Here is a 23881-nt window from a genome sequence, read left to right as displayed (position 1 = left end):
GCCTGCGTCTTCAGATTGTCGGGCGGTTGGTGTTGTCGTCGGTCCCTGCTGAGACGTCTTGCCACATCTTCATCATCATCTGGAAGATTGATGACGTTGGGTGGAGCTGCAGAGAAATCAGTCGACCCCAAGTGAATCGCTAGAAGTTAATCGACCACGTAATCAAGAACAAGATCATAAGAGTTTTTACCTGGGTTGGAAGTAACCGCGTCCTCCATCTCCTCATCTCGATATTGGTAAGAAGAAGTTCCAGATGTAGCAACACTGTAAATGTCAACATTCAGTCGGTTATGTTCTGTTGCTCGAGTCAACCAAAAGAACGGATCAGATGATTACCTGGAGATGGTGGGGACGGTCACTTTGATTCTAGGCAAAGCCTTCGGTGGTTTAGAGGAGGTGGCTTTCGATGCTTTGGGCGCAGGAGGTGGCACAGTCTTGAGCTGTTTAGATACCTTCTCAGTCGGCGCTGGGGAAGACGTCCGAGGGTGCTTCGAAGAATGCCTAGTCGGTGCGGCCTCCAGGACCGGGGCACTCGCCGGGTCTTGAGCGTGCTTGGACCTCCTCTCTCTGCGAGGAGGAGAGTTGACCTCTTCATCATCATTCGAGTCGTCGCTCTCCTCGTCCTCCTCTGCATCCGAGTGCCACTCGCCACTCTCGCCCCCGCTCGCCCCTTCCTCGACATCTTGCTCCTGCACTCCATTGGGCATCGAGTACATATCAATGAGAGCCTGAAAAGACAATGAACGAAAGAAATACAGTCGACCGTCAACAAGGTGTTACACAGTGAATCGAGAAGATACTTGACAATGCAGAATCATACCTGTTCCGGCTGGCGTGAATGGTCGAATGGAATCACCCTCCTAGACCCCCGGGGATTATCTTTGTTGCTGGTGATTTCTCTCAGCCATTTCTCCACCGTGTCTTCACTAACGTCCTCCGGGTGGATCCGAGTGGTGTCCTCGAGTCCCGAGTACATCCACATCGGATGGTCACGGGCTTGGAGTGGTTGGATGCGTCGACTGAGAAAGACCTCCAGCAGGTCCATTCCAGTCACCCCATCGCGGACAAGTTGGACGACCCGCTCGACCAATGCCTTCACATGTGCCTTCTCTTCCGGGATCACCCTCAAGGAGGAGGGCTTCTCCACTCGAGCCAAGGAAAAGGGGGGAAGTCCAGTCGACTGACCCGGGGTCGGCTGGTCCTTACAGTAAAAACCAGGTCGACTGCCAGCCCCGGACCGAGTCGGGAAGGATCATAGCTGGGAAGGTGCTCTTGTTCCTCATTTGGATTCCAAGGCCACCACACATCTGGATCACGTGTGTCCTCTCATCACTCGGGTTGGCCTTCTTGACCGACTGGGAGCGGGATGTGAATATGTGCTTGAAGAGACCCCAGTGCGGTCGACAACCCAAGAAATTTTCACACATCGACACAAAGGCAGCAAGATACACTATGATGTTTGGAGTGAAGTGGTGGAGTTGAGCCCCGAAGAAGTTCAAGAAACCACAAAAGAAATGATGGGGAGGCAAAGAGAACCCGCGGTCGACATGAGTGGCGAGGAGAACGCACTAACCCTCCAGCGGCCGCGGCTCGGTCTCGTTCTCTGGGAGCCGCGCAGATTCGTGGGGGATCAATCCCCCCTCAACCAGGTCGTCGAGGTCGTCTTGGCTGATCTCGAGCAGATCCAATCGCCCTGGATCCAGCCCGGTGGCAGGCCGAACCTTGACGAGGATCCACCCCGGCTGGTCCTCTTTCCTTTCGCCTTCGCGATTGCCTTCTTCACGCGCTCCAACGCCACCGTCTTCCCTTTCCCATGGCAGCGGACCGAGTTCAAGCGAGGCTACGACGCCGAGAGCGGAAGCAGGTGCAGTGGAGAAATCTGAGGAAGAAGAAAGAGAATGAGGGCGCACTGTTTAAAAGCCCGGTCCGGTGCCTTTTATAATGTCGCTTCCGAGTGACTGACTTGTAGGCCCGGACAATCTTATCAAATCCCGCAACAGTCGCACGCGCGATACGTGGCGAAAAAGGTGGCCTGGGAATCAAGACGACCTGCCTAATCCGTCCCGATTACCATGGCCTTGCCTGTTCGGCGCGCTTCCCAAAATTCGAATCCCGCGAAATCCGCGGACAACAGAACAACTTGTCAGATGGAAGACATCCTCTGCATCATCATTCGGAACTCTTCCGTAAAAGTTCACTCGACAAAGACTAAGAATGGAGCAAGGCGACTGAAAAAGAAGTTGGTGTCATCCCCTCAATTCATTGATCCAGAGCAAGATATACTCATAGCATGAAAAATGAGTCGGAAGTGTTCTCAACTCCTTCACTCAAACCCCGATCCATTCGGGGGCTAATGATGAAGCTATGTACCTAGGGTAGGGTCATGGATCTGTTCAAGATACCCTCCCCAAGGACATTCCTAAAGGTACCAGGAGCATTCGAAGAAAAATCATCATCCACTCGACCATGAAGTTCTGTTCCACTCGACAATCCTGAAGACACTCGACCGTATAGATAATCACTCAACTATTAGAAGATCTAGAGCCTCTCCACTCTGCAACGGTTGGGAATTAAGTCATAGCTTTAATGGTCATTATGTATCTTTATTGCAGGCGTTACCAGTAACGTCTCCATCTTTATGTACCTTAAACCCTTTGTAACTGAGGGCGGGAGGGGTCTGGCAAACTCTATATAAGCCACCCCCCTCTTCAGGGACAGGGGTTCGCACTTTCTGTAACACACACATATAATCCAGTCGACCGCCTCCGGACTCCGAGACGTACGGCTATTACTTCCTCCGAGAAGGGCCTGAACTCGTAAAACTCCCGAGTACAACTCCTCCATAGCTAAGATCTTGCCTCCACATTCCTACCCCCCATTCTACTGTCAGACTTAGAACCATGACACATATGGTAAACAAAGAGGCGACAGACATTCCAGTTGTTGAACAAGGTGAAGCGGAATGGCCTATTGTGCTCTCCTAGATGCAGAAGGCATGCAGGACTCTAGTCCAACCCCTTGTGATGGTCGGCCGCCAATCATGTAGTTTGAGAGGTAATCTTGAGTAAACTGGTTCAGGACCCACTGCAAAAGAAAAAAGATTCAGATATTGTCACCTAACACAACTCATTACGGGTAGTAAAAAGAAGGCTGCGGGGTTCTTACTGCAGTTCACTGTTGTCTTGTATAAAGTGTAAACAAATAGTTCGATTGACATCTTTTGACCAATTTTAGTAACAGGCAGAGGTTGAGGATGGAGGCGCCGGCGATGGCACGACCTACCAATGGTTTCGAGGGTTGTGTGTGTCTGTGTGAGCGGAGGTTGTGTCTGAGGAAATACTGCGACAACTGAAAATTTTACTAGGCGGGAGTAACAAGGCGGGGCTACTGAAAATTTGGATCAAGGGAGAGCAGATATTTTTGAGATTGCGAGGGATGCAGAGGCAGGAGTAAAATGCCGGGGCTACTGAAAATTTGAATCAAGGGACTAAAGCAGAGAGGGATGCAGAGGCGGGAGCTTTGGGGGAGCGAGCTAGTGTGCTTGACAGACCGGCTGTGTACTGTAGCCGACGCACCTTCTCGCGTAAGCCATAGGCGTACTATACACTGACGGTGCTCCAAGATATTTTTTACTACATCTCACACAGTTGGTGAGAATAAACTGTGTGGGATCTACTTGATTTGAATTACAAAATGGGGTCACAGTGGCAATGGACGGTGTTTGAATTGCTAGACATTTTATCTGCAGTGAACATGCAACTATATGTGTGTCATAAAAGAATTGGAATTATTCAGGGTTTCTTTGGACATTTCATACATTAAACTGGTTTTCTAGCCATTTCAGGTGCACAATTCAAAATTAAACTACATGCACATGCTCCGGTGCATACAAATTGGTTCAAAATCAAATCTGTGTCCTTCAGTGCATGCTTAGGTCCCATGAAAGAAATGAGAATGAATTTTTCGAGGTTCGTTTGGCCTTTTTTTATACATTAACTGGGTTTTCTAGGCATTTTATGTGCATAATTCAAATTTGAACTACAAGCATATGCTCCAATGCACTAAAGTTGGTTGAAAAATCACATGTGTGTCCTTGGGTGAATTTCTAGGTCCCATGCAAGAGATGGGAATGAATTTCAAATACCAGGGCACTGTTGATTGCCTGCAAAACGTTGAGATACCTGGTTTTTAAATTCTAGTAGATCCACAACTCTTTTGAAATTCATGAAACTTGGCATGCTATCATGGAGCGGCATCAACATGCCGTGGTGAAAATTTTGTCCCATTTGGTGCAGGCTTGGGTATAACCTTCTCACAAACCAGAGCTTCTCACAACAAGATGATGGTTTCGATAGGGAACGCACCACCTTTGGGGACGAGACAATATCCGTTGCCTCTTATTGTTTTCAAAAAATTTCTAGTGTCAACATAGAACAATAGGAGTGTTGTGTTCAATCTTGGATTTTTTTCGGGGTTTGTTTGGCCTTTTTTATACATTAACTGGGTTTTCTACGTATTTTATGTGCATAATTCAAATTTGAACTACAAGCACATGCTCCAATGCACCAAAGTTGGTTGAAAAATCACATGTGTGTCCTTGGGTGAATTTCTAGGTCTCATGCAAGAGATGGCAATGAATTTCAAACACCAATGCACTGTTGATTGCCGGCAAAACGTTGAGATGCCTGGTTTTCAAATTCTAGTAAATCCAAAACTCGTCTAAAATTCATAAAACTTGGCATGAGCGGCATCACATGCCGTGGTGAAAATTTTGTCCCATTTTGGGAAGGTTTGGGTATAAGCTTCTCACAAACTAGAGCTTCTCACAACAAGCATGATGGTTTTTATAGGGAACGTACCACCTTTGGGGACGAGACGATATCTATTGCCTCTTATTGCTTTCAAAAAATTTCTAGTGTCAACATAGAACAACAGGAGTGTTGTGTTTAATCTTGGATTTTTCTGGGGTTCGTTTGGCCTTTTTTATACATCAACTGGGTTTTCTAGGCATTTTATGTGCATAATTCAAATTTGAACTACAAGAACATGATCCAATGCACCAAAGTTGATTGAAAATGACATGTGTGTCCTTGAGTGAATTTCTAGGTCCCATGCAAGAGATGGGAATGAAATTCAAACACCATGGCATTGTTGATTGCCGGCAAAACGTTGAGATGCCTGGTTTTTAAATTCCAGTAAATCCAAAACTCGTGTGAAATTCATGAAACTTGGCATGCTATCATGGAGCGCCATCAACATGTCGTGGTGAAAATTTTGTCCCATTTGGGGCAGGTTCGGGTATAAGCTTCTCAAAAACCAGAGCTTCTCATAACAAGCATGATGGTTTCGATAGGGAACGTACCACCTTTGGTGACGGGACGATATACGTTGCCTCTTATTGCTTTCAAATTTTTTCTAGTGTCAACATAGAACAACAGGAGTGTTGTGTTCAATCTTGGAATTTTTCGGGGTTCGTTTGGCCTTTTTATACATTAACTGGGTTTTCTAGGCATCTTATGTCCATAATTCAAATTTGAACTACAAGCACATGCTCCAATGCACTAAAGTTGGTTGAAAAATCACATGTGTGTCCTTGGGTGAATTTCTTGGTCCCATGCAAAAGATGGGAATGAAATTCAAACACTAGGGCACTATTGATTGCCGGCGAAACATTGAGATTCCTGGTTTTTAAATACTGGTAAATCCAAAACTCGTTTGAAATTCATGAAACTTGGCATGCTATCATGAAACGGCATCAACATGCCATGGTAAAAAAAATTGTCGCATTTGGGGCAAGTTCGGGTATAAGCTTCTCACAAACACTACAAGAAATATGTCAACTTGTGACCCTCACTATTGGCCGCTGAAAGGTCATAGTTTTTCATTTGCGACCTTTTTGTGACCAAAAACAGAAGGTCAAAAGCTGGCGGTCGTAAACTGAAATTAGCGACCTTTAACAGAAGGTCGTTGAACCCATGACCTTTTGTTTTGGTCACTGGCGGTCTGCCCAGGCCACGTCGGATCCGACGTGGCAATCTGACGTGGCAAAATTACGACCAATTGAGAAGGTCGTTGGTAAGATTCAGCCCGGTCCAGTTCAACGCTTTACATGGGCCGAGCCCAACAATTCAGCCCATTTAATACATTTATTTCTGTTATTTTTTGTCAGCTACATGGGCCAAGCCCAACTGGTCAGCCCATCAATTTTTATGCATGTTTGGCTTTCAAGAATATAGATCAATTTTGTGCAGCCCATTTCTGGTTTACATTCGGCCTTTTTATACATTCAAATAATAATTCAATCCTGATGTTGGTCCAGTACTCTTTTCAGCCCATTCACATATTCCTACAAATGATCCTCCTTTTCGACAAATTTTGCAAATCATTTCATATTTCAGCACTAAATATGTTTACATCACAGGCCATAAAGCCGTACAAAATAGTATCACTTGTTCCTATACAAAACTATCAAATGATACGTACAACAAAACAGAATACAGAAAATTTAGTTCAGCAAAAATAAGTTTTCTTCCTCTTCCATCTTCCAGAACACAAAACACCTGTGAAAGTAAAGATGCCACAACAAAAATGGAAGGATCAGCCAATAGAAGCATATTGAGTACAAGGGAAACACGCACTGTGAAAATTTTGAAAGCACGAATATTTTTTATATTACCATAACAAACAGAAATGTAATCTGATTGCATAAGGCATATGGCATTATCAACAAGACAAAGCAAAATTTATAGTGCCAGCTCGGGAATAAGATAAATCAAAATTTATAAATCTATAGCATCAGACACAAGGTCTAAATTTATACTATGTTCCTTTAGAAGCAAGAGTTGGTTCATGTCTAGCTTTTATTGCAGATAACTAGTACATTTTCACACAAAAAATAGGAGCGACATATGTTTTAATGATCAACTCTGGTGTTTGCAGTATATATTCACAGCATGTAAGAATACTTTGATTAACAGACTAACCAACCATCAACTAACACTTCACAGTACCAACTAACACTTCATAGTACCAAAAAATGGGGTGGCGCTCACCACTTCAGATGTGCAGCAGCCATGAGGGCTTCTTCCTGTTCCACCTACAGCAGCGGCAGCTTCTACAAATCTGAGACACAAAACAAACGCAGGCAGAAGGAATCAGAGGGAGGGGAGATGAAGAACATGGCAGGCATTTATATGATGGCAGTACATATGAAACAAACAGCAGCCCATACTTACATCATCATGTGTATAACAAAATCACGGTCGCCTCTACAGACAGCACTACTAGAGTAGAGAGCCAAGCATAATAACTCTACCAGGAGACAGTGTAAACACAGAGTCACACCATTGATAGATTAAGCCTTACAACATGTTTGGTGGCTTAGTGGGCAGATGTATGCATGCACAAAAAGGGGGACAATTTTTCAATCAAACTGAAGAAAAACACACATCATTTAGTAACCAGTACAAATCCCGGTAGTTGTAGGTGCATGCATTGTGTAACAATGAGTAATCAATAGCATTTCAGAGTTGTGCAGTTACTAGTGTGTCGTCCTATGTTTACCACACCACACATGGGCATGAGAAAATTGCTAAAAACCACTGATCGTGTGCTAATCTACTTAGAAAATATGGCACATGATGGCAGGCAGTAGATATGAAACAAACAGGACTCCACACATGCATGTGCTATTATAATGTACAGAACAAAATCAGTCACCTCTACGACAGTAGTAGATACACAGCCATTATTTAGTCATTACAATTACAAGAAGCTCTTGACTCAAGGCTCCATACTTAAGAGTGCTAACACTAGATGTCCAAAGCAAGAAAGTTTCAGCTAGGTTTTGTCTTTTTTTTTCACTTTTTACACTACAGCCGTCAGGGTAAGAAAGTTCAACAACAGGCTGTACGTATAGTATGAGCAACACAGGACAGTAAAAACAGTGAGCAAAAGCCGAATGAATTGATTTATCTCTAACTAGTTGGTAACGAAGCATGGCACAAGAGATACATGTCATAATGCCTATATAAGATGCAAAAAATATATGTGCATCTCATATCAGACTAAGAGCCAACTCTGCATAACAGTTCTGAACTTCTGCCAAAACTGAACACAACATGTACCAAGGAAAATCAACACTTGTAGATTCATATCACAGTAATAGCCAACACTGCATAACAGTTCTGAACTTCTGCCAGAACTGAACACAACATATACCAAGGAAAATCAACGCTTCTGAATTAATATCAGACTAACAGCCAGCCAACACCGCGTAACAATTCTAAACTTCTATCAAACTGAACAAAACATACACTAAAGGAAACAATCAGCAAACAAGATGAAAAGTGTAACAACCTGAGGTTATGTCAATAGGATTTCCTCCGACACAAGTGCTCACTCCTCTTCCATGCTTTGGAGCCATCGCTTGAACTGTATCGGTGCCCGATTCACCACCGAAAGCACCAACCCCATCACCACGACGATTCATAGCGGAATCACGCGGCTTGAAACACCTCGCCCACGGATCCTCAGGCAGGCCTCGTGGACCAACATCACGCGGGCGAGGCACATTCTTCTTAGACCCGAGGTTATCAGAGGCTCCCTCTTGGAGCACCTTGAGCCCATGGCCACTACCCACATGGATCATGCTCCTGTCGGGAGTGGCGTGGTGGTGGTGCTGCTGCTGCCCACGGAGCTGCTGCATGAAGGACACCTCCATGGAGCTGATGTACATGTTGTGGGTGTCATTGGTCCATCCGGCCGACACCAGCCCCCCAACCTGATCACCCTGCTGAAGAAGAAGGTAGAAATCAGTTTAAGTTTTACAGGTGCAAAATCACATCAAACAGCTGTCCGACAGTAATACTGGACATCCAGATGTCCAAATGGTTATTATATACAGCATACACGATCTGTTTGCTTGGCTTTGTACTACTATGTAGCACTATGTAGCACTAGGACATCTTGAGATCATCGCAGATCAATCAAGTGCAGCACATGATCCTAGTTTCGGCATCACATCGAGTCCTAACTAACAATCGAATTAACAGATTAAAGCGCACAACACCTAGTGGACAAACCTGAAACACTGAATGAGTTTACAGTTAAGACTGAACTTTCGTACTCGACATAACCTGGTGCTGGTGGTGCCCTGGTCGATCGACGCCACGTACACCTCCTCCGCCTTCCCCTTCCCCGCCATACTCCTTCCCCTTCCCCTTCCACCACACGCCCCAGAGCAACCTCGCCAAAAAAACAAGCGCCGAACCCTCCGCCAGCGAGCGCACAGAGGGGGCGGCCGGAGCAGCGGACTGAGCCGGTGGAACAAGCGAGGATGCGGTCGGCGTTGAAGTGGGAGGCAGTGGGACGCAGATCCTGGTCGTCCTCCTCCTCATTGTCGATGTCGTCCATGGAGGTCACCTGCCAGTTCAAATCCAACCCAAAAAAGGGGATCAGACAAGGAAGTAGAGAGAGGATCGGGGCTGGGGAAGGGGAAGTAGAGACAAGGAAGTCGGCGTCAAGCTCGGCGTACTTGCCGGCCTTGAGGTAGCGCATGATGCGGCCGACGGGGAACTGGAGCCCGGCCTTGGACGGCCACGACACCGACTTGGTCGCCTTCGCCTTGTCGCGGCCAGCGACGCCTCCGGTGGAACTCATCGCCGATTCGCCTTTGGGGGAGGTCCGGACGCGGTTGGTGACGACGAAGGAGAAGACGATGAAGACGCGGCAGGAGCAGTGCCTCCAGTGCGATGACCGGCCGCTCTAGGAACCGCTCGCAGTCGGCGGCGGCGGCCCGGTGGCTCACCCAGATGCCGTCGCCGAGGACGACGAGAGGGACGAGGGGGATCTGGATCGGGGGAGAGGAGGGAGGGAGAGAAAGAAAGAAAGAAAGGAGGCGGGGGTGGATGGAAAACGGGGGACAACAGAGTTAGGGTTTCGCCTCACGTGGGGTTGGTGGGGGAGGCGAGGGGTGAGGGCTGCCCTTGGATCCAACGGTGTTTCGTGCATGATCTGTGTGTCTGGTCCACGGTCCAATTAGAACGCAATACAACATTATGATCAGCTAAATTGGTCGTGATAGATTTAAAAATAAGATGTTAAAATCATATGAGCTATTTTATGATCACAGAAATTCAAAAAAATAAAAAACCTTCTCATTGTGTGACCAATTGTGAACTAGCTTTCAGGAAAATAACAAACATGGAATGTCAAACAATGTTGCCCAAGGGAGTTTTATTTTTTTTGGACGAAAAAAATATTTTTCATTTTTCAAGTGCCCAAAATGAGTTTTTTTTTAAGAACCTGTCAAATAATTGTTGCAAAATTAGACCAAATCAAATTTCAAAATACTTGGCCATATTTAATGCATGATTGACCAAATGGTTGGGTGTCAAAAGTTTTGATCCACCTCTCATGAAAAAATAAATTTCTGTCGATTCAGCTGGAAGCGGGTCAAATTTGAACTGCAGCTGCCTCATAGTTTGCTCTTTATTTCTCCTAAAAAGCATTTCTAGGTACATAAGTATCTATTTAATCAGAAAAATACCAAAAAAATCCAAGATTCAACCACTAGCTAGGAACGGTCATGCCCGCCGTTTTGACCGCATTTTGAAACGGGCATGAAAAATAAAAAAATAAAAAATTAGAAAACCTTCGCATTGTATCATTATATATGTGACCAAGTTACCAGGAAAAATAATAAACTTGTAATATGACAATTGTTTTAAAAAATGCTCTCAGAAATGAGCTATCATGTGTAAAGATTCATGAGTTTCAAGCGAGATGATCAATCTTATGGCCACATTCATGGCATAGTTTGTTCAAATGATTTGATATTATGCACAAAGGTGCATATTGGAATGGCAAACAATGTTGCCTAAGGAAGTTTTCATTTTCTTTGGACGAAAAAATCATTTTCCATTTTTCGAGTGCCTAAAAGGAGGTTTTTTGTGAAGGACCTCCCAAATAATTGTTGCAAAATTGGACCAAATCATTTTTATAAAATACTAGGCCATATTTAATGCACAATTGACCAAATGGTTGGGTGTAAAAAGTTTTGATCCACCTCTGGTGAAAAAGACAAATTTCCGCCGATTCAGCTCGAAGCGGGACAAATTTAAACTGCGGCTGCCTCACGGCGATGAACGTGCCGCACTGAGCCGGCACGCCCGCGGCTTGGGTGCCGAGCTTGGAGTAGAAGAACTCCCCCTAGAGCTCGATGGTGGGGAGAACACCGAGGAAGCCTTCGCACAAGGTGACGAAGGCGGACAGCAGCACCACCGTGTTGGGGGTGAGGTGGTGCAGCTGGAGTCCGTAGAACTCAAGAAAAGAGCGGAAGAAGCTGCTTGCCGGCAAGCCCAGGCCGCATAGGCAGTGCGAGCGGAAGACGACCCGCTCGCCATCCTGCGGCGCCGGCGAGATTTCCCCCCTCCGCGCGAGGCGGACCCACACGAGGTCCTCGCCGGGCAGCCGACGCGTCTTGCGGAGGAAATCGACGTGATCGTCGTGGACCTCCGAACCGTCCCAGGTGCCGAAGTGCGCCGTAGGGGGCGTGACGGCGGAGGAAGAGCTCATTGTGAGCGGACCACCGCAGCGCTCGACGTAGCTTGAGGTGCAGCGGCGAGAGAGAAGAAGAAGAAGAAGCAATGAGGAGGAGGGACGCGCGTGCTCCGCCGCTTCCCCTCCTCCACCTACTTATAGCCTCATGGTTGCGAAGCCGAGGGGGCGGTTGTGGGATCTACTGCGCCCACTACCCCACGCCCCCACGTTTATCGTGCAAAGTTACTGCGCGCAGTAACTCCGCGGGAACCTCAAACGTCCACTCCGGCCGCAACGGATCCGCTCGCGCGCCGAGGCGCGGTAGTGGCGGGCCCCACCCGTAGGCATGTCCCGTCGCACATGTGGATGGCAAGACTGGCCCGGCCGCTTGTTGCCATGTGACGAGCCCAAAACGGGCGGCGGCCTGGAAGCTTAGCAAGCACGCCACTGGGATCCCGCCAGGGCATTCGAATTTTTTTTTGGACAAGTCAAATTGGGTGAGTCCGACTCTTGCCAGTCGGCCCGGCAGAAATCGAACGAGGTTTTTACCTCGGCTGGTTGTCCGCGGCGCCTCATCGGCTTCGGGGACTACTGTCGGAGTAATGGGCCACGGGTAGGCTAACCTGAGGCCAAAACCTTTCAAGACATCGGGGCTGACTGCGCCCCTCGAGACGACAAATGAAGAGCCGCCTTCTGGAGGACGGCTGAAGGAACAGTCGGCTGCCCGCATGCGTCCGAGTCCTAGAGGCGAGGTCAAGACCGGCCGACTCCCACCTGGCGGCTTTCAGAGAAGCCGACCACGGGGAGTCGGCCCACGGCACCAACAAAGCCCATGCCCTCATCAGGGGGGATGGGATAGGGAGTGGCAACAGTGAAGCCCACTCCCTCCCCTTTTTCAGGAGATGGCTAGGCCACAGTGCGTTGTACCAACGGAGATCTCCGCCTGACGTGGCACTGTTGCCATGCCATCCCTGACATCAGCAACAATGGGCGGAGTCCTGTGCCCATGACGGCCTGTCAGTACGGTCCACGGATGACGGGCCCAACCAGTCAGCGAGAGTCCAGAAGACGACAAGAGCGCCACTAGTTGGACCCGCGGGGAGCCAACCCCAGAAAGTCGGCCTGCCCCTCCCGCGGGTTCCCCGCGCCATTAACCAGACAAGACGGGGAGTGGTTACATGATCACCCGCCAGACGGCGGGGCTGTAGCCATGACCCCATGACCGAGCCTGCGTCATTAGAGGCACGGCTACAGTAATCAGCAGCCGGCAAGACCCGCAAGCGGCAGGTACGGCCTGTCGGCTCCGTACCAGACCGGTCGGCGGGGCCCATCAGTCGGCGGGCCCCAGCAGTCGGCGAAAGGGCCGGCAGGTGAAGAGACTGACGGCTGGGCCCTACGCCCAGACAGTTTACCATTGTACCCCTGGGGGTAGGCCTATATAAACCCCCCAGGGCACCCATGCAAAGGGTTCCGATCCATTAGAACTAGACCAGATCATAGAGGGGGGAGAGAACTGGCTCTGCCTTCTCCTACCTTCAGCATACAGCTCGAGGAGCGCCCTTGTATTCACTTTGCCTTAGTGATCATGCGGAGACCCCGCAGAGCAGGACTAGGGGTGTTATCTCCTAGGAGAGCCCCGAACCTGGGTAAAGTACGCCGGCGTTCGTGTCTACGCCTCATCCCGTTTTCAGGCACCGGCGACATTCTACTCACCCCCACTATGATAAACCATCCATTGGCATATGTCACACCCAACCCCCGACAACGACGCGATTGCGCTGCAGTCTGACGACCCCGAGAAACGGGTCTGGCCTTCGTACCTTGGCAGAGGAAAACCGGGCGACAATGGCGTCGGCGAGGGGCACTGCGGAGGCCGGGCAACCGACGAGCCTGTGCTCGTCGGGCCGACGAGCGTTGTCGAGAAGCTCGCCGGACGGCACATCCCATGCATGAGGAAGGCATGCAGTTTGTTGACGATGGCCTCCTTCTCGTCGACGTCGTTCTTGTGCCGCGCGAGCCAGGGGAGGACAAGCGCGCACGTCCTACCCATGCGTTGTCCGTTTCACCTTAAAAGCGGCCCAAACTAGGACCGGAGATGAGTCAAAAGCGGACAAAAAACGGACAAAAATCCTTTTGCGCCAGCACACCGGGCCATCTGGTATTTTCGTTTTACTCCAAACGGACACACCCGGACAAGATTGGGTCGCGTGGTGGAGTTGACCTTGGTGCGCGGCTCGCCCGCCCAGTTTCTGTCCCAATCCGCTCGCGATCCAGCCTCCCATCCGTGACCACCTCGATTGAGTGGAAGCCGCTCGTGCGTGACGCCGTCTTCTGGGTCGTCGCATCCAGCCATCCCGTCCATCTACTGTTTGGTCCTAACACGGCAGCCCACATGCATGTCATTGCAACACAAGGAGTCCGCTTCTGCCCCTGTTGTGCTCCACCCTACCTGCAGTTCGGCGCTACCTGCTGGATCCTGGCGTGAAGGTCGCTCGATCATGCCTCGCTCGCTGCTTTGACCGCTTGGTGCTGGCTCCGTTGACTGCTTCTTATCTTCAAGTACAAAAAAATAAGTACAATGTTTTCGTCCGGTACACTTCTCCCTTGGCGGTGTCCCTTACATCGGCCCCGTCTCGCATACACCTTTCTGCAGTTCTTGGTGCTCGTCTTCTGCTGACCGTGGATGGTCGCTCTTTAACGACTCCTCTCGTGAGTTGACCTCCGCACATGATGATTGTCACCTTACATCGACTACTCTCACGACTTGCATCGTTGATTACATGTCAAATCCTCACTCACATCCTTCAACTCAATCTACTGCATGCCACTCAGTAACCAGCTACAGGAAAATAAAACTACAACCTTTGTACCAAAATGTAAGACGTTCCCCTTTTTTGGAACGTCTTACATTTTGTTATGGAGGGAGTGCAAAGCAGTGTAACACCAATGATTACTTGGGAATGCCAAGACTCGACACATCTCTGAACTTTCTTCCAACTGCATAATTTGCAGGTGTCTTGAGATCCAATAATTTTAGCTGTTCAACAGTATGTGCCGAGCTTGAACATTGTCGTCCATCAGCAACAAGTCAAGATTAGGGTACTAAAAACATTACAAGTTCACGTTTCTTCTCACCAATCCTGAATTTTGGTTCTGATTCATGGCTTGGTCCATAACTGTAGTATAATAAGTTACAAATTGACCTCATAACATAATTGCATCCACCACACAAATAAGGTTCCCCTGCCTCATCTTTACAATTCTTGGACCATCAGCACCTAAACGAGCAACTCCCATCAGCACCAACCATAGGTGCCAGCTTAACATGATTGTTGAAGTTAACTTGCCAAGGAAACTCGAGGATAAGAGCTTGCATATATACAAAGGAAACAACATTTAACAATAACCGAAACTACTACATATGTGGAATAGAAGAATTATAGTATTTGTTTTTTTACCTGGAGTACAACCATTATCGCCAGAATGGCCACGAAGAAGTGATTCCCGCTAGAAACCTTGAATATGTTCAGCTCATCTGTTTCATTGCATTGAACTCATCAAACACCTTAGAAAAGAAAGATGAAATGATATGTATACCCAACTATGTTAACAACATATACTTCTGGTTCACATTCGATGAAATTATTAAATTACACCGGTACATCAGGAGGTAGCTACTCCTGAACTATAAAATTCAGAATTTAAGCTTCTAATCCTGAATAAATGAATACAGTAAACATGTACAGAAATTGCCAAGTTATGTTCTCTATTGCCCAAACACTCGCCAAGACTACCTTATCAAAGGATCAAGGAGATACTAGTAACTAGCCAAGTTAGGAGGAATGACAGCCATATCTTGCTTTATTTCTTCAGATCCAAACGCACGCTAAAGGCCTTTCTTCCGGATAAAAACTGGTCTGTCAAGCCCTGAAATAGTTACGCTGTACGTCAGATGTAGAAATACACATGTCACAATTGCAAGGACAAACATAACTGCTCCCCTCCTCAGTTTATCGCAAAAGATAAATTCCCTCTCTAATACATAATTAATTAATGGAGGCGGTATCCCTGAATAATCTCATAAATAATGGAGATGCACGTGTGATGATTATAAAATGGATTATGTTAACCTTTGAGTCCTTCATTTTCCATGCACGTGGGATTTCCCACAATTTATGCAGGGGCTAAAATATCATACTGTTGAGCACCAGAATCAGCTCTTTCAGTCCTCAGTTTCACAGGACCAATTTCATCTTATGACTGCCGTAAAATTCAGCACATACTACTAACGCAAATTTCACTCTCCAACTAAGATTTTCAATGAGGCACTCTTCGCTACTAATATTATCAAGCATAATCAAATATCTCACAATATCAGCAGGCAATCAACAAGGTGGACCATCAACATGCATTTTTGGAACTAGAATGTGGCACAGAGAAATATGATCAACAACTAGGGAGTGGAAATTATGCTCTTCTATTACAAAGGGATGACAGTTAGTACTTAGTACTCCCTCCGTAAAGAAATATAAGTGTTTAGATCACTATTTTAGTGATCTAAACACTCTTATATTTCTTTACAGAGCGAGTAGCATCTAAGGTCTAATATAAATAAAGGCTTGTGTGACTGACAGGCAAACAACAACCAATTAAAACAATATTTTTCTGCAGAACCTAAATATTGTACAAGGAACATCTTTACCTCTCGTGTGAAAGAAACCCTATGCACACAAGGTTAGACAATTAAAAATACATAGTTTATATTACCGGAAGTAAAAGGAATGCACCTTTATTTTGAAATGGAATATCTGAAAAGCCTACCATACAGGGAGATTCAAAAGAATTATCATGGAACCTTGATTTAAATCTTTTCAACTTGCTGATTGCATATCAAGGAGATCAAGGAGAAGAGGGTTAAGTCCTCTTGGTTTGTGGGTTGAGTCTACCAAAAATTCAGCAAATATTGACAGTCGTTCTCATTGCAATGGAAATAAATCCATCTGGAAACTGCTAGGAGCCAAGCATTGCTCCAGACAACATGAAACACAGAACAGAAGTTAAATTACTCATGTCATCAGATGGATAATCACATAATTTTACTTGTGACATTGGGGTAGAGGTGGGATGCAAATCCCCACAATGGCAAAGTGTTGGTATGGCGCTAGCTAAGCTTGTAATTACTGTTGCTCATAATTACTGTTGCTCCCCAAAAGCTCGAGACATTGCCGTTCAAATAAATCCAACTTGAATTCTGTGAAGTTGGCTAATGGCAACTAAACAAGAAAATTACGTGATGCACTGTATCTGGACTTCTGGAGTGAGCGGAGATTTGGGAGCATTACTGAAGAATATACGCGATTCTAAAGAATACACACGCAATGAAAAAGTGCTGAGAAACTCTGTCCTTGCCAGAATCCGCACCAGCCTCGAGGGGACGCAGGCTTTCCACCAGCAGGAAGATGCGATGCCCCAGGCCCGAATCCTCTGCAGTCGATTTCACACGCTGATGCCCACCCCCGAATCAACCGAGAGCAGAAGCACAACAGTAAGGATGCTGTAATGTGTCGTCGCGAAGCCGAGGCCCCGATTCCTCTGCGGCTGGAGCCAAGCGACGACGAGGACACCCAACGCAAAACCGCCCGCTCGCGGCCGAAACCGATCGACCCTCGCCTCCGACCTCGATGCTGCTGGAAGTGGAGCCCGCGTTTCCCAGAAACTGCAGGGAGGCTAGCTCGCAAGACCCACGACCAAATTTTCTTTTCCCCGCTAACATAAAAAAAATCATTGTCTGCCAGCCGTGGTGGGAATTGTTTTTTTCTTTTGGTGGGTCAACCGAACAGATACGAAGGGAGTCCGGCTCGGTAGGTCGTTCGATCGGGATGAAGAATAAGTTATTCTCTCTCTCTCTCTCTATATATATATAGAGAGAGAGAGAGCTGGAACGGGCTCCAAGAGGAGGAAGCAAGCGAGGGGAGGAGGCGGCTGCGCCATTTGCTCTGCTTGCTTCTCTGCACTTACGCGGCTCCCGGGGTTCTGGTCCAAGCCAGAGGGGAGCAGCCGCCGTTTGAGGCGCCCTGACTTCCCTTCGTCTTCTTTAGCAGCATGTGGTAGACAAGGGGAGATAAAGCCCCACAGTTCCGCACCTGCTGCTCCTTGCGCCCCACGCTGACCTCTCCTCCACCCGTGATGCATGCGCCGCCTAGAGCTCGGGCCTCGACGCTCCCTCCACCGCTAGCCTAATGACCGTCCCTACAACCCTGAGCGTCTCCGCCGACCCTGAGTATGCTAACGACATGATCATCAATGGCGACGACCCTCGGTATATTGCCTTTGTGAAGGGACGTCTTAGTGAGCAGCTTCTTATGTCTGATTTTGGCCTACTTTCTTGGGATAGAGGTCTCTTCTACCTCTAATGGCTTTTTTGTTTTCCAAGAAAAATATATCCAGAATCTTCTTGCTCATGCTGCTCTTACTGATGAGTGCACTGTTGAGACTCCCATGGAGCTCAATGTTCACCTTCGTGCTAGCGATGGTGACCCTTGTCTAATCCGACGTGTTATCGTCATCTTGTTGGGGGTCTTGTTTATCTAGATGTTACTTCTCCAGATATCTCCTATCCCGTCCATATTGAGTCAGTTTGTCTTTGCACCCACATTGGTTCACTATAGTCACCTCCTCCTCCTTCGTGTTCTCTGATATCTTCGTGGCACGATCTCTCACCGTATGTTCTTTCCCTACTCTAGTTCATTACAGCTTCAGGCCTATTCAAATGCTACGTGGACTATCCCTGGGATCGTCGTTCACTTTTTGCTTACTGTGTTTTTCTTGGTGGTTCTCTCACTGCCTCGAAGACAAAGAAATAGACTACAGTTTCATGTTTGAGTGCAGAGGCTGAGCCTCGAGCTATGGCTCTTTTGATGACAGAGGTGACCTTGTTACGGTGGTTACTTCAGAAGTTTGGTATTTCTGTCACTACACCTACTTTGCTCCTATTTGACAATACATGTGCTCATAGTGTTGCGCGCGACCCAGCGGAGAATGAGCTCACCAAGCATATTGGTGTTGATGCTTTTTTGTGTGTGCAGGTCTGCGAAATTCGGGTTATTGCTCCTCAGTATGTGCCTTCGGAGTTACAGTTGGCATTCTTTAGGAAGGCCCAAACTAGAGCACAACATGACTTCTATATTTATCTCTCCAAGCTCGGTGTTGTTGACCCACCATGAGTTTGAGGGAGGGGGAGTTAAGAGTTATATATTTAGTCGTGTACCCCTTTGTATTTTCCCCGCTCTATAATGTTTTTTTTTGCATATTGTAAAACACTTGTACCTTACAATGGCATATGGCCACATGGAAACACAGTTGCATATTTCCTAACAGGTACCTCCCTCCTTGTTAATGGCCAAAGACTTCTTAGCACATTGTCCTTTCATGTTCCTCAACATACCATGCAGCTCATTTCTGGTGGTCAGATTGTTGACTCTGGTTGTCGGGTAATTCTCGACTTTGACTCATGCTCTGCTTCGGACCGTCACACTGGTGCTCTCCTTGGTGCTGGCCCCCGATGTCATAACTCCCAGGGCCTTTGGGAGCTTGACTGGCTTCACTTTCCCTCCGTTGCCACCGCCGCCAGTCTCTCCACCTCTGTTGCCTTGTCTACCAGCTCTTTTCACCAATGGGATCATCGCCTTGGTTACTTGTGTTACTCTCGTCTCTCATCCTTAGTTCGGCGTGGTCTTCTTGAAACGTGTGAGGCCTTAATGCACTGACTCGAACCTTAGCATCTATGTTCGCCTTAGGCACCCCCTTGGTGATTGTCAACCGTATGTGGTCCTTTAGCTGATGAAAATCGCTTTGCTTTCCTCCAAAAGCTGAGTTGTGCTCCTCGCAACATGGTCCTCGGGTCGTTACCGATGACTTCAACTTGATCTAGCAGGCGGGGGCGGGTAAGAATAACGCTAACCTAGAAAGAAGATAGATGGGCAGATTTCACCGTTTCCTTGATGACCTTGGGCTTCGCGAGATCAACCTCATTAGGCGGGGCTACTGTTCGAGCAACGAGTGACGGTCACCAACGTTGGCGCAGCTAGACCGCTTGTTTTGTTCAACGAATTGGAGGTAATGACATCCTAGTTGCTTTTCAGTGCGGATACTCCATGGCATTAGATTTAGCCTGTACACCATGATTTTCACACCTAGGGCTCACCAGTCCCACTTCAAGGATATCTGGCCGAATTTTGATGGCTTCCGCCAGGTGGTTGCTGATGCCTAGCATGTGTCGTCGCACCTTCGCCAACTCTAGCTTTTGGCTGTCCTGCTAAAGCATATGGACAACACATTGCAGCTGTGGAGCGACCGGCATATTGGCAGCATCAAGCTACAACAGCTCATGGCTAAGGAAATCATTTTTCAGCTCAACGTGGTGCAAGAGTCCCGACAGCTGTCCCAAAAGGAGTTTAATCTGCACAAAGAGTTGAAGCTTAAGTTGCTTGGTTTGGCCTCCCTCAAGTGCATCATCCCCCGCCAGCCCTCCACTTGCACTAGCTAGCCGAGGGAGACGCAGACACGTGCTACTTCTACATCCATGCGTACCACTGCCACTGCCACTGCAAAAAATCACATGGTTGCCATCGCCCGTGACAGTATTGTGGCCTTGACCCATAAGGATAAGTAGTAGACGCTGGTAGACTACTCGTCCATCATGGGTTGCGCCATCCCTCGTAGAGTTCTTTTACCAACTCGCTTTGGAGATCATCAAAGATGAGCTTGCCGTAGTCGTCCACCAACTCTATTTGCTTATACCGGGTTGCCTCGTCGAGCCTAATGATGCCCTCATCGTCTTGGTGCCAGAGAAGAAAAACTCAAACAAGGTCGCGCACTTCCACCTGATATGTTTGCCGCATACCTTTGGCAGGCTTTTCTCCAAGTTGCTTGCTCTCCACATCATGCCTCGGCTCCCAGAACTAATCAAGGAAAACCAGAGCTCCTTCATGCTCACCACTAAGGACTTCCACATTAGACACATCGCAACCCTCGTGCTCAAGGTTGACACTGCGAAGGCATTCGATTCAGTCTCATGGCCCTTCCTCCTATGGTCTCACGGCACGCCGGCACTGGCAGCAGGTTCAACGAGTTGGTGTGGATGATTCTACCATAGACACCCTCAACAGGGTGCCCGAGAGGCATATTCTTCACCGTCATGGCCTGTGGCAAGGTGACCCCCTTTTGTCTTTGTTGTTTCTTCTTTGTGCTGCAAGTGCTCAACGCCTTGCTGATCCATGCGAAGAGCATTGTCATGTTAGAGCCATCGTGCTGGCGTGGCGTCAAGCACCTCATGTCAATGACAATGCCGACATGGTCCTCATCCTGTCTTCGATGTGCGGCAACCTGGTCTTGGTGGCACGTCGAGCTTATGCACCAACTTCGACAAGTGTTCCTTTGCACCAATCTATTGCAGCATCGCCGAGATTTAAGTGATTAAGCTAAGCTTCGCGTGTGCTTTCCCAGCGCTCCCGTGCACCTATCTTAGTCTCCCCTTGTGCAAGATTCACATGGTCCACATGTAGCCTCTTCTAGACAAAGTTCTCAACTGCATCCCCACTTGGATTGAGAATCTACTAAACATGGGAGGCTGGCTCATGCTTGTCAAATTAGTACTTCTCTCCATCCCGGTTTATCAAGCCATCGCCATGCAACTACCTCTGTGTTTACTTGCGGCAGTTGAGAAGTACATCCGTTGCCTGGTTGTGGGTTACTATGTGTGCTGCCTCGATCCCACATCTTGTCTTCCCTTGTTGGGCGGCCGCATCACCGCAGACTCAGGCACCACCATCGGCGAGCAGGAGCACGAGCAAGCGTCCTTTCGACCTTGTTCCGTCTGATGTCTGGGGTCCATCTTTATAGATGATTTCTCCTAACACACATGGATATACTTTATTTCTTCCAGGCATGGAGTCCGTGCGACGGAACATGGCTAATTTTCAGGGGCCATGAAATTCCTAGCACAAGGCAGTCCATAGCAAGCAGCAGCCAGCAGGCCCGCTACTCGATATCCAGCATGGGCCCGTAAGCCGCCCCGCTAGCGCTAGCGCATCTAGCTGTCCAGGCTGCATAGAGTCTCCCATGGAGCCCAGGCGTTGAGCAATCAAGGCATCGAGCCATCGAGGACACCAGGTCGAGTGGACGAGTCGTCTCCAACGCCGCCTCCTGCCCTCATCTCTTGTCTGTTCGCCTTCTCTCCTTTTTCTCCAATACGACGCTTGAAGCTCGGCGATCCTCCATCGGTCCATCCCCATCCAATTCAGCATGTGATGCTTCTATCAGCTGTCGGCCATCGATCCATGAGTTCCGCAGATTGCATTCCATCTATTTTACATCTTTTCTATACATGTTTCAAGATCCAAGTCATGTCTTCTCAGGATAGACAACATGAATCCGGTTACCAAAAGCATTTGAAAAAAAACAAAGAAGTTAGGTCGATTACAGAAAGGAGCCATGGATAAGTTTGTTGCAAAAGAACCACATGTGTCCTCTAATAATCAATCACAGGATCAAGGCCTCACGGTTGATAATAATGTTGACCCTAATGTTGACAATGATCATAGAGATGAACAAGCAGAGAGAGAAAATAATGATGAGGTTGATGATGATCTTATTGGTAACACAAACATTGATATGGATAATAATGGTGATAACACAAACGACGTGTGAAGCTCACCTTGATGTGTTGGAATCAGATGCACTCGCTGTAGCTCGACCGAGCTGTGCCCATGATCTGGACCGGCGCTCCCGCTGGCTGGCTGTACAGTCCGCTGCAGGTTTTAGAAGACGTGCCCCAACCTCCTCGTAGGTCCCGATCCAGGAGCAGATCGAGCCGCCACCAACAACAAGGTCGAGCCCGAACCTCGCCGGCGCAGTCCGACGCCGGCCGGTGACCCACTCCCGTCCGACGCGATGCCTCCACGGCTGCTCTCCTCTTCCCCCCTCTTTGTTCCTCTCATCTTCTCTCTTTCCTGCAGAACAAATCGAGCGCCGCCACCGTCGCCCTTTGCCTGCACGCCTCCGCGGCTGCCGAGGAAGCTCGCCTCCAAGCCCGCCGAGGAGGTTTGCACGAGATGCGGGAGGTGGGCGCCATTGACACCGGAGGATGCGCGACCGTGGAGTGCGCGAGGAGGCGCTTCGCTTTTTCCCTTGCCCTCTTTTTCTGTGGAAACTGGGCCACACGCAGCGCTGGGCCCGCCCTGCATGCGACCGCAACCAACGACGCGACGACCCCGACGAATGCATCCAGGGCAGCCGACGAGCGGGACCAGGACCAGCGACAACCCAACCGTCATCGCGGTAGGCCAAAGGTGGGTGCAGAAGCCGGGTGCACACGCACCGGCCGACCCCTCCGCAACTACTCCCCCAACGCAAGGCGCGAGCAGCGCGCCAGAGCGTCCCACCAAGAACTGTTGACCCAAGAAAACACTACCCTACCCCTTACACCATGGGACATGCAGACAGTGGCACCGGCGAGCGGGACCAAGGGCAGCACCAGCCCACCCGTCATCTGTACATCACAGGTGCGGCAGCAGAAAACGGGTGCATCAACGCCGGCCAATTCCTCTGTGGCTCGCCCATTCTGCACGACGCGGACTCTGCGTGACGAGACACGGGACGCAGCAGGACTGGCTCACCCGAGCAAAATTAACCCAGCCAATGAAAGGTATCGCCGAGCCCACCAGTCATCGTGCATCAACGAAAAAAGTCTGGGTCAAAACAGCCTGTAAAAATCAAACGACCGTGCACACGCGTTGACCTGACCAGGCGTGATCGAACGGCAAGAAGCGAAGTGAAATCGGGGGACGCTTGGGACGGCGGGTCGCCCCGGAACCTTATATGTTAAAATTTCCTGATTAGTCGGCACTTCAATTGTCTTCGTCGTTGTCTATATGGCCCTAAGCAAACCCCTCGTGCCTGGTTTGAGCGCTTCATCTTAGTGGTGATTGCGGCTAGTTTTTGTCGAGTGCTACACTTTTGGTCCACCATTCAACACGTGGTCGAACACTTCTACATATCGATCATCACTCGAAACGACTCTAAGTACATTGCCTTGGTGAAGCCTCGTCATAGTGAATTTCTTATCCGATCTTGGTCCCTTCGGTACTTCCTTGCGACTGAGGTTTCTTCTACCTCTAATGACTTCTTTATTTTCTAAGAGAAGTATGTCCAGGATCTTCTCACTAGTGCTACTCTTACTGATGAGCGCACGGTTGAGACTCCTATGGAGTCAACGTCCACCCACCTCCGCTCCCTACCAGTCTGGATGGGCATCCTTTGCCTTGCTGCGGGTTGCTACGAG

At 48.4% G+C, this 23881-nt stretch overlaps 1 protein-coding gene across 6 annotated transcripts in view; it reads right to left on the bottom strand.

Moving 5' to 3' along the window:
- Nucleotides 1-14495: 14495 nt before the first annotated feature.
- LOC123058866 (proteasome subunit beta type-5-B) overlaps nt 14496-23881 on the bottom strand; it is a 29460-nt gene continuing 20074 nt past the window's right edge. Inside the window, exons 4-6 of one of the 6 annotated variants that reach the window (XR_006427313.1) lie at nt 15336-15468; nt 15000-15076; nt 14496-14910 (exon numbers count right to left, since the gene is read on the bottom strand). Coding sequence is in view for 1 of the 6 variants with exons in the window: in XM_044481551.1 (XP_044337486.1) it covers nt 15403-15468 (66 nt within the window). In the remaining 5 variants the exon portion in view is untranslated. The other 5 variants (XR_006427314.1, XR_006427315.1, XR_006427310.1 and 2 more) reach the window with 5 other exon arrangements.

The sequence above is a fragment of the Triticum aestivum genome, chromosome 1A, assembly GCF_018294505.1.
Source record: "Triticum aestivum cultivar Chinese Spring chromosome 1A, IWGSC CS RefSeq v2.1, whole genome shotgun sequence".
Lineage (NCBI taxonomy): Eukaryota > Viridiplantae > Streptophyta > Magnoliopsida > Poales > Poaceae > Triticum > Triticum aestivum.
The sequence above is the reverse complement of the archived record's forward strand: the minus strand, read 5'-3'. Positions and strand labels throughout refer to the sequence as shown.